This window comes from Capsicum annuum, chromosome 10 (assembly GCF_002878395.1).
Source record: "Capsicum annuum cultivar UCD-10X-F1 chromosome 10, UCD10Xv1.1, whole genome shotgun sequence".
NCBI lineage: Eukaryota > Viridiplantae > Streptophyta > Magnoliopsida > Solanales > Solanaceae > Capsicum > Capsicum annuum.
Window position 1 is genome coordinate 197,169,387 of NC_061120.1, and position 12,160 is coordinate 197,181,546.

At 30.2% G+C, this 12,160-nt stretch overlaps 1 protein-coding gene across 1 annotated transcript; it reads left to right on the plus strand.

The window, feature by feature from the left end:
- The first annotated feature begins 7,960 nt into the window (after positions 1–7,960).
- On the plus strand, positions 7,961–11,859 carry LOC107843562 (L-type lectin-domain containing receptor kinase VIII.1). The gene has a single exon (XM_016687873.2). It carries the CDS (start codon positions 9,398–9,400, stop codon positions 11,552–11,554), a length of 2,157 nt encoding a protein of 718 aa, XP_016543359.1. The 5' UTR covers positions 7,961–9,397; the 3' UTR covers positions 11,555–11,859.
- Positions 11,860–12,160: the final 301 nt, after the last annotated feature.

The window sequence follows — 12,160 nt, forward strand, 5'->3', positions numbered from 1 at the left end:
AAATACATATCATATTCATATTAAACGGTAACAAACATAACTATATTATATATCTTCATATGTATTTGCAAAATACAAAAGTGACTTATATAAAATAAGAATATACATATCGATCAGGTATGTATTCTGTAAATACATATGAAAAGCTATATATATTTTATACGGTGTTGAATTTGTCTTTGAACTGTACATATTATGTCATTTTAGAGGGTAACATATGTACTTATTTGTTTTCTTTTACTGTTTAAGATATGTATCATGTATTTTTTTATTACCTATATGTATACATATATAATTGTCATTTTTGTTATAGAGATTTTGTGTCTTATATGTTTATATACACATGTGAGTCAAATATGTATTTCTATAAATACATATGCAAATATATATGTATGTTTTTTACCATAAATACACATGCAGATCTGTATGTCTATTTATTTTGAATATTTTTTAAATATGTATATATGATATAGATATTTGTCTTTAAAAATAAAGATAGAGATAGAAGAGTAAAAAAAAAATAGAAAAAAAATAAGAATTCAAAAAAAAAAGGAAAAAAAAAAAGAAAGAGAAATAGAAACTAGAAATAGAAATGTAAAAACAAAAGCGGATTTAAAAAAAAATGAGAAAAGAAAAAAAAAAGAAAACGAAAAAAGAAAAAAAAAAAGAAAAAGAAAAGAAGAAGAGAAGTAGAAGAGAGAAAATAAAGTGGAAAGAAAAAAATGAAAAAGAAAAAGAAATTCTAATAAAAAAAGATTTTAAAAAAAAAAAACTAACAAGAAAAAATAATTAGAGATATAAGCGAATGATATTTTGAAATTTTGAAGATCATGGAAATAATAATATGAGTTTGATTTGGGAAAAGAATCGACTAATTTAAATAAGAGTAATTTATGGGAATTTAATTAGATGAAATAATTATTGCTTATTTAACTCAACTAATTTGAGTAAAACAAAGGCAGTAAATCTTGTTGTATATGTATTTGTATAACAATAGTTTACTTAAATACAAAATACAATTTGTTATTTTTCGTAATTATAAAACTATTGCTATAAAAGTTACAATTAAGGCTGTAGTTGCTATTTCAGAATGGATCCTAGACCTGCTAACAAATATAACTCTTTTCTCTTGTTTATTATCCATTTTCTATATTTGTTGATCCCTTTAATTTGAGAAAATCATGATTAATTATCTAACCGCATGGTTTAAAAAATAAAAAGAAAGAGCATATATAGAGGAATTAAGAAAATAAACTAATTAACAAATTATTGTTAGCAAACACTCTGATTATGACCAAAATTTTATATCAACAACTTTTTTTTATTTGTGATTTAGTATTCAGTATCCGCATTAAACTCGATTAATTCGGATTCTCGTCGCATAAGGCTCATTCAGCGAAACGCTCTCTACCAAAGATTTTTTCATAGTCGGGGCTCAAATGTCGAACTCGAAATCTTTGATTAAAATAGAAGCAGTCACATGATCGCACTGCATCACATTCTTTGGTGGTATCAACTACACATCTTACCAACCAAAAAAAATATTTTTCTACCTCTAACGTTAATTATTTATCTACATCATTATTTTTGTTGTCTTTGTCGAGGTTGTTCTAAAAATTAATTATTGAAGTGGTTGTTATTTCTCTTTTAGTCTTGTTTCTCAATTATTTTATTTAACATAATAGACATAATTGCCTTAAGTACAGCTAGAAGAACAGCCATACAAACGCAATTTGGGCAAGCTAATTAAGGTGTAATGATTTTCAATGTAATTTCATCGATAGTGTGATGGAACGAATGCTCCCTCTGGAATTTTAAATTTGAGGGTTCCCGATAAAATGGGTAATATGTAATAATATATATATATATATAAAAAAAAAAAAAAAACCATCAAGGATCGATCTCATGACTCATGGTCATAAGCACTTCAAGGTCCATTTCATGTCATCAAGTCAATAATGTTTTGTTTATGAATTCTTATCTATAATATTTTATCGACTTATTCTATAATTTCTATTTTTTAATAGGGCAAAATTCAGAAATAACATACTTAACCCCTTAATGATGAGATTCGTAGCAACACTTTCATAATAATATAATATAGCAACTTGTATTTTGTATTTTTCTAAACTATTGCTATAAAAATATAAATACAACTGATTTTTACTGTCCATAATTAACTGATTTAAATATGATAAAATTACCTTAAATTAACTATTCAGATTACATTCCCATTAAAAACTCATAAATCACGCATTTTCAGTTATTTCCTAACAGCACTATTCAAATTCAAACATCAATTTCAGAAACGTGTTCCTGAAAAAAAAATGCAAAATCAAAATTATACCCATCTTCAATTTCAATCAATTTCAAACGTATTTTTTTGTTGTTCAATTTCTTCTGATTAGTAGAATTCAACGATTAGTTTGAACAATCAGTTTGTTTGAATTCAACGCTCAACATTACCTTCTTCTGATTAATTTTTTCTTAATTGAATTATCGGATCTAAATTCATCCATAACTGTTGTTGAAGGTATTAAATTGTATTTTTTTTTTAGTTACAATTTTTTTGAACCATTTTAATTGTTTTGTTCGATTTTTCTATCGATCTATTTGTCCTACTTCGTTTAAATTTTTTAACTTTATCGTAAATGTGTTTATGGATATTTTCTAACCAAATTTTGAGTTAAAGTTAATGCAATAGTAATTTGAAATGGTACAACAAAAAACTAATCGAAATCAATTTATCAGGTTGATCGAAATTATATTTTTTGGAGTATTGCTTGTTGAAATTTGAGAGAACATTTGTATATAGCAATCAAATTCAACGATCAGTTTGACAACTTTCTTCGAATTCAACGATCAAGTTTAACTTCTTTTGAAAAATTTCTCCTAATTCAACTATCGATTGTAAATTCATCAGTAACTGTTGTTGAAGGTATTAAATCGTAATATTTTTCTGCACATTAATTTCATAAGGTGTTATATAGTTGAAAAAAATGAATTTGTTCTTATTTTTTTTCAAGCCTTTATAGTTATTTGGTTCGATATTTTTTTATTGATATTTTGTGCTACTTCGTTCAAATTTTTTTACGTCATCGTAAATTTTTTTATGAATATTTTCTTAACAAATTACGCTGAAAAGTTAATGCAATAGTAATTTGAACTGATAAAACACAAAACTGATCGAAATAAATTTTTCAAGCATATCAAATTATATTTTGTGGAGTTTTGTTTGTCGGAATTTGAGAGTATATGCATATATCTGAATAGTTTTTTATATTTGTTTTGCTTGTGTTCGATTCTGGATGTTCTGGACTTGATTATATTTAACGTTGAATCAATAATTTGTAATTGTATTTTTGCTGAAAAATTTTATTGTGTTTGTATTTTTAGTTTAACAGATGTTGTGTAAATGTATTTTCGATTGTAGTTGTTGGTTGTGTAAGTATATTTTATGTTTATAATTATAGATTTTTTTATTATTTTTTTGTTGTGAAAGTGTATGTTGTAACAATTGACAGATTACGAATATGTATATTTGTGTATTTTAGGTGAAATCAGTTAGCAATAGGTAGCATATCAGTACTCGTGAAACACTCTGGAAGGTGGACGTATGATAATAACTATGAAAAGTACGTCACTAATGCTATATTGATGAGTACGATAATATCACTCAATGAACTGCACAATCTCTTGCATCTAACTTAAATGTGAATTTGAGCTACAAACATATTCAAGTGAAATATCAAATCACTGGAAATGCAGGGCAAATACAAATACATAATGATATGGATTTAAAAGTGTTTATTTTGCTAAAAAAAATATATATACAAGACATGAATTGTCTACCTTTGTACAAGACAAGTGAAATAGTATTGCCTCTGAAGTACAAACAACGTCCTGGAAGACCTACAAAGAAGGATCGTGAAAAATCTGAAAAGGATATGTTTGGAAAGAAGAGCATCAACTCATGCAGTGGTTTGTAGCTCTAAGGGTCACAATAGACGTTCATGTAGGAAACAATAAACACATCTATTAAATTTATTTTGGGATATTTATCTACCGTTTGATATAATGCGTTATAAATTAATCTTAAAAATATTTAATTGTATTACTAAATTTGAAAGACAAATACATATACTTATATTGTGAAGATATGTATGTTTTAATGTATTTGCTAAACTATATGTTATAAAACACGGAGTAGTCTATATATTGTATGAACAGATAGTAAATTATACATACGAAGTAAATTATGTATTTCATATTATATGATAATATAGTAAAATAGATATATAAAGCTTCATATGTATTTCAAAATCAAATGAAGAAACAGAAAAATACATATGATGTTAATTGCATATAAATTTTAAATTTTAATATGAAAATTGCATATGTATATTACAACTACGCACATTGCATATGTATTTTGAAGTGTAATCTGAACAGTGTATCAAATCATACTGAACACTTGAAAAAAACATGTACTATAAACTTATTAAAAACATATTCAACATATAAGAGTAAAATGAATAACTTTCATTCACTTCTCAATTAGTAACTTTGATTTACTACAAAACATAAGAAAAGAAAGAACAAATAGTAAAATTGAGAAATTGATATCAATATCAATTTACCAAAAAAAATTAAAAATTGATATAAATATGTATTTATATTATACGTCACAGTTAAGAACATATGATGTTATCTGCATATGTATTTTTAAGTTAAACCTGAATATTTCATATCTATACACTGCCTATGTATTAATGAAGCTAAATCTCACTATAACAAATAAAACTGAATACTGAAATAAAACGCATACTACAAAATTATTGAAAACGTATTCAATATAAAAGATTAAAATGAATTAGTTTCATTCACTTCAAAATTAGTAAGGTTGATTCACTACAAAACATAAAAAAATTTTTTACAATTAATATCAATATCCAGATAAATCTTGACAACTACACAATGTAATAAAATCATGAACAATTAGACTTCTAAAACTTCTATGACACTAGTTATCTTGCTTTCCCCAACCTCAATGGTGCTTCGTTATCACTTTGAGCTTTTGCTTCTTGTTTGCTCATGTCGTAGTTCCACAATAGTGAAGCATATCTTGTACAAAGTACGTTAGGATTGAACTCAATCGTAGGAACGCCTTGACCATAAGAAAGACACTCTGTGTAAGTAACCATATACAGACTACAGTCCCTACAAAAAAATATTGAATAATAGTTAAAATATATTTTGTACAAACTTACAAATTTATTATACGTATAATTAAAATACTTATGTGATGCAAATTTTGAAAGTTTTCTTACAATGAATATTATCACGTGACACCTATGCAAAGTTAAATTATACCTTATTAAACTGTGAAAAACAACTAAACACAACCAACATATCAAAAAATACATATAACAATGCATATATATATTGAACACACCAAAAATACAAAATCATCACTAAAGCAAAATACATATGAAATTTGATATGTATATATAAAAATACAAATACTACCCTATACCTTAAAATGTAAATCGAACCATAACGAAAATACAAGTGAATGTACATATGTATCTGTATGCTCTTTAAATTTCTATAACACAAACTGTAAAATGTATTTGTATTTTAATAAATATAATTATGTCCAAGAACATAAGTGTATTTGTATTTCAATAAATACAAATATGGTCAAAATCATAAAAAATAATTGTATCATCAATTCAAAATAGTGAAAAAATGTATTTTTCATGCATCCAACCTAGCAAATTCATATAATATACAAAATACAAATAAACATAGAAGCTTCAAATAAAATACAATTAAATATATGTTAACCAAAAATGTTTGTTTAACCTATCATTTTCATAAAATCAGCTAGCTGAAATCAATAAATACATATCAGCATAACATGAAATATTTATTAACTGAAATACATGAAAAAATATATATTACCCCCAAATTTGATAAAAGCTTTACTGAACTCCCTAAATACATAATAGTAAATAAAAATACATTTATAACGAAAAATACCTCTTCTTCTATTTCTTCTTATTCACTAGCAAAAGAGTTTTCAACATCATCATCAACATTGTTTTACTCTGCAATTCCTTTGACTTTCCTTTTCTATTTTTCTATTTTTTGTTTTTTGGAGAAGAAATTTTCTTCAATCATTTTTTTTTTCTTCAAAATTTCCGCCATCTTCATCGGATCGTTATGAAACTTGGACCTAAGTTCCTTCATAATGGAGAAACTGGAGAAATGAAGAAACTGATGGATTACCTTAAAAATTCATTAGAGCATAAAAATCTTAAAATCTTTGTTCAACCATTAGAGCATAAAATCGAAGAAACTGGAGAAATGGTGAAACTTTGTTCAGCCATTAGAGCCTAAAAACCTTAAAATTAGAGTTGCTAATGGATTACAGTATAAAAAAAAATGAAGAACCTGATAACATGCAATAAAGGGATTAATTAGTTACCTGAAATAGAGGAACACTATCCTTATCAAATCTTGCCAAAATCTTACGAAAGGAAAAAAATTAAAAGAAGAAAATCTCTCAATGGCATGGAAAAAGGGTAAAGAAAAAAAAATTAAGAAAAAAGGAGAAAAGGGTGAAAGGGGAAAGCTATAGACAGTAAAAGGTGAAGTGGGGGATCATTTTTAAAATAATGTTATTGTTGCTATACAGTGTAATTTCATTAACGTGTTACTATTTTTTATAATTTAAGTTTTAAGTATGCTACTTCATGTAGTTTTTCCTTTTTAATATATTTACCGAATCCACAATAGCGAGAACCTCCACCCAACACTGTAAATCCGCCCTTGTGCTCCCTCCATTTTAAAATAGTAATGCCCGTTTTTGCCATCTGCTTTTGTCAACCTTCAAAACCATCACATTCCAACAGTATATGTGAAATAGTTTGTTTATTTATTTTTGGAATAAATAGGCTTAATCTTTTAAGTCATGAAGTAGCTTAACATAAATGCAGTCACGAGTATAACAATCTTCTACAAGATTCAGTCATGTGGTACATTTTTATTTTTTAAATATTTTTGCTTGCTTTTTTAGCTACCTTTCTTGTTCCAATTTTCACTACAAGCATCTAATTGGAGAACTTTCTCACAATTCAATGAACTTTTCAATAAAAAAAAATACTAACTATTTAATCAAACACAAACAGTTTATAGCTAAAAAGGTGGTAACATTATCCACTGTATATCTTAGCCCACCTTTTTATGGAGAGATCCGTTTGGAACGCATGATTTTCATTAAATATTCCTTCTTTCCCGTAGAAGATCTAAATATGATGGTATTTGATTAAACATAAAAATATATATATATATATAGAGTCAGTTTTGAACATCTATTGGAAATAACTTTTTTATTTAGTGAAGATAAGAATGAGGTTTTACATATATTTTATTTTCTATCGCAGACTTATAAGATTACACACTTGTTTTTTAGAATAATAGATATTTATGTGAGGTATAAGTTATAATAATCTCGGAATAAAATGTAGGATTATTCTATTCAATATTTGGTTGGAGGTATTAGTAAGTCAAGGAATTATTTATCCCACCATTTATACTTTAATAATGAAATAAGTTATCCGATATATATATATGTGTATGTATATATTGTTATAAGCGGGGTGTGTAAAAGATAAAATATAGCCACAATTTCTTAGTTTTATGGGATAATAAAATAGAACGGAAATAAGGATCAAAAAAGTAGTAAAATAAACAAAGTAAATAAAGTAACAACTAGCATAAAAACAAGAAAAGAAGAATACTATGCAACATATAAGACCCGATTAAAGAAATAAACGCTTCATTTATTTCAAGAGTTCGAACTCAAAACTTCAGATGAAATTTATCCATGTGTGTTGGTGGTGAAAACCACATTAAATGCCCAAAGTTTTGTCGTAGCTGGTTATCAACTGCCATGCCCTGTTCACTACAATCATTGTATATATCCTGTATTCACAAATTACTACAAAACAAACTAAACATGGGACCTCTTGCAGTTAAAAGATGGGAGTAATAGCAAAAAGTATCTTTCTACTTTTACAATGAAAAAATTTCTACCGTTATAGTACCCAAACTTACTTGTCTTCCAACTGCAAAATCCTGTCTTTTTCTATCCTTTGGATTCTCTGCTTCATTCACACCCCTTCCCTGATCCTTCTACTCTCTCTACTTTCTTGCATTTTCACTGTTTCTAAGACCAAAACATAGCTTATCCTTTTTGTAACATCACATATTTCTTGTGGTTGGGTTGAATTTTTTGGTCTGAAAATCTCATCTTTGTGCTATTTGATCTTCATTGTCCAGTGGGGTTTTGCTAAAATCTAGCAATGAAGTCAATTCTTGCAGAAATTCTAGCAAATTTCTTCCTGCTGTTCTCCCTTTAATCCTCACTCTATTGTGTCAGTTTTCTACTTTCTTGCATTTTCACTGTTTCTTAGGCACAAAAATAGTTTGCAGAGTTGTAAGTATCACTAATTACTTGTGTCTGTGTTGATATTTTGATCTGAAAAATCTCCCCTTGTACTATTTGATCCTCAACCTCTAATTGGTTTTTGCTAAAATCAATTCTTGCAAAGTTTTCCAGCAACATTCTTATAAATTTTTGCTTATTTGTTCTCACCTTAAGCCTCACTCTACTGTGTCACTTTTTGTTCTTTCTTGCTTTTCACTATTTGCAAGTCCAAAAAATAAAAGATTACACCCTCTTTGTCATATCACAAATTTCTGGTGGTTAGTTTGATTTTTTGGTCTGAAAGATCTCACTTTTGTGATATTTGATCTTCATTGTATAATGGGTTACTGCTAAAATCTTGCAATGAAGTCAATTCTTGCAAACATTTCCAGCAACATTCTTGTAAATTTCAGCTCTACTCTGCTGTGTCAGCTTTCTATTTTTCTTGCATTTTCACTGTTTCTAAGGCCAACCATAACTTATCCTTTTTGTAATTTCACAAAATTCTTTTGGCTGTGTTGATCTTTTGGTCTGAAAATCTCAACTTTGTACTATTTGATCTTCATTCTCTAATGGGTTTTTGCAAAAATCTAGCAATGAAGTCAATTCTTGCAGATCTTTCCATCAACACTCCTACAAAATTCATCCTGTTGTAGTTTTTGTTCTCTCCTTAATCATTACTCTACTGTGTCAGTTCTCCACTTTCTTGAATTCTCACTGTCTCTGAGCCTAAAAAATAGTTCACTCTCTTTGTAACTTCATTGGTTTTTGCTAAAATCTAGCAACAACAACATCATACCGAGTGTATTCCTACAAAGTGGAGTCTGGGGAGTGTAGAGTGTACGCAGTTCATACCTCTACCTCGGTGAGGTAGAGAGGCTGTTTTGCTAAAATCCAGCTATGACATCAAATCTTGAAAGTTCTCCCGTAAACATTTTTGTTTGGTTCGTCCTGTTATTCTGTTTTTTCAGTAGTAGGTTTACATGTGGTACAACTGATTTCGACTTTGACACTTTAACACTGAGTAGTTTAAAGCTTCTTGGCGATGCACATTTAGGTAACAACACGATAAGGTTGACACGTGATCTTCCTGTGCCAAATTCCGGTGCTGGGAAAGTTCTATATTCAAAGCCAGTAAGATTCAGGCAACCAGGGTTTGATTTCCCCGCAGGCTTCTCAACATTCTTTTCATTCTCAGTGAGTAATTTGAATCCATCGTCGATTGGTGGAGGTCTCGCATTTGTGATCACTCCAGGTGATGAGTTAGTTGGTGATGCTGGTGGGTATATGGGAATCTTGGATGCTAAAGGTACACAAGTTGGTACAATTGCAGTTGAATTTGACACCCTTATGGATGTTGAATTCAAAGATATTAATGGAAATCATGTTGGTTTGGATCTGAATTCAATGACTTCAAGTCAAGTTGGTGATTTGGATTCTATTGATGTTGATTTGAAAAGTGGTGATTTGATCAATTCTTGGATTGAATATTCTGGTTCTAATGGACAGTTGAATATATTTGTGTCATATACTAATCTTAAGCCAAAAGAGCCATTTTTATCAGTTAATATCAATCTTTCTGAGTATGTAAACGATTTCATGTTTGTTGGTTTCTCTGGTTCAACTCAAGGAAGTACTGAGATTCATAATATTGTATGGTGGAGTTTCAGTTCATCATTTGATGCAAGTGCTAAGTCGGGGGTGGGGGCGGCTGAGCCACCACCGCCAACGGCTAGTTTGGTTAACCAAACGGCGGATTCAGTCATGTTGCCACCACCTTCTATGGCTCCATCAGAGTCTAATAGTAGTACCACAGGTGTATTGCAAGATAAGAGTTATGGAAAATGTCATAGCAATTTTTGTAAACAAGGTCCTGGAGCTGTTGTTGGTGTGGTGACTGCTGGTGCATTTTTTCTTGCATTTGCTACATTGGTACTTGTTTGGTTATACTCCAAGAAGTTCAAGAGAGTAAAAAATACTGAAATTTTGGCATCTGATGTCATCAAAATGCCTAAGGAGTTTAGCTACAAAGAGCTTAAAATGGCCACGAAAGGTTTCAATTCGACGAGGATTATAGGCCACGGCGCATTTGGGACTGTTTACAAGGGTATTTTATCCGACACCGGTGGCATTGTGGCAGTCAAGAGATGTAGTCATAATGGACAAGGGAAAGCAGAGTTTTTATCTGAGTTATCTATAATTGGAACTCTTAGGCATAGAAATCTTGTTAGGCTTCAAGGATGGTGCCACGAGAAAGGTGAAATTTTGTTGGTCTATGATCTGATGCCTAATGGGAGTCTTGATAAGGCATTATTTGAATCAAGAATGGTTCTTCCATGGTCACATAGGCGAAAAATTTTGATAGGTGTTGCTTCTGCCTTGGCATATTTACATCAAGAATGCGAAAACCAAGTGATTCATAGGGACATTAAGAGTAGTAACATTATGTTGGATGAAGGGTTCAATGCAAGATTAGGAGATTTTGGATTAGCAAGGCAAGTTGAGCATGACAAGTCCCCCGATGCAACGGTAGCAGCTGGTACAATGGGCTACTTGGCTCCTGAGTACTTGTTAACCGGAAGGGCAACCGAAAAAACCGATGTTTTCAGCTATGGAGCAGTGGTTCTTGAAGTGGCCAGTGGAAGGAGGCCAATTGAGAAGGAAACAACTAGAGTTGAGAAAGTTGGAGTGAACGGCAACTTGGTTGAATGGGTATGGGGGTTGCATAGAGAAGGGAATTTGCTAAATGTAGCTGATTCAAGACTTTGCGGTGAGTTTGATGAACCAGAAATGAGAAGGGTTCTAATGGTTGGGCTAGCTTGTTCACATCCTGACCCTATGTCTAGACCAACAATGAGGGGTGCTGTCCAAATGCTTGAGGGTGAATCTGAAATCCCCATTGTCCCAAGAACTAGGCCTTCTATGACTTTCAGCACATCACATCTCCTTATGACTTTGCAAGATAGCGTTTCTGACTTGAATGGTTTGATCACACTTTCCCCTTCATCATCTGAATGTAGCTACACCGGTGGTGGCAATGGCATGGACTTGGTCTAAATTTAAGTAAGAAAGTTCCAAACAATTTAGTTAAATGCACCCATAAGAGCCCGGCAATACCTCCCCCCCCCCCCCCCCCCCCGGTATGGAGCTACTGTCGTTTCATCCGACAACATGCATTTCATCAAAGAAGCGCGGAATAGGCATAGTGACTACTCTGATTGGGCGTGGACCGGAAAAAAGTAGCTATCAACTCTTAGTTATCTTTTTTGTTTTGTTCATAAATTCATTAATTTAATTCTTACTATATATGTACCAAATAAGCTTGAGATATAGTAATGTAATTTTCTGTCTTTCCTTTTTCATATGGCTTTCATATACTTTAGTTGATTGAGTGCAAGATAGAGAAATTTAGTGAAAATAATAATACGAAAGTCCTTTTCTTGTTTCTGGTTTGGTGGATTGTCTTTGTATTGAAGTGACTAGTTGCCAAGTTATCTTTTAGTCAAAAGCCTACATGAGAGGTTGGAGTAGAGGTTTGGTAAAGTGTGAATATTTGTTTAATGTGACAATCACCAAAAGAAAGGCACATTTATTGGTACTACATGTTATATGCTTCTTTAGTATTGGCTGCTATGGGGTAATAAAACAGTGAAGAAAGGAATT

Excerpts from the sequence above, each read along its gene's own strand:
- LOC107843562 (XM_016687873.2), top strand. The coding sequence starts at position 9,398 with ATGACATCAAATCTTGAAAGTTCTCCCGTAAACATTTTTGTTTGGTTC.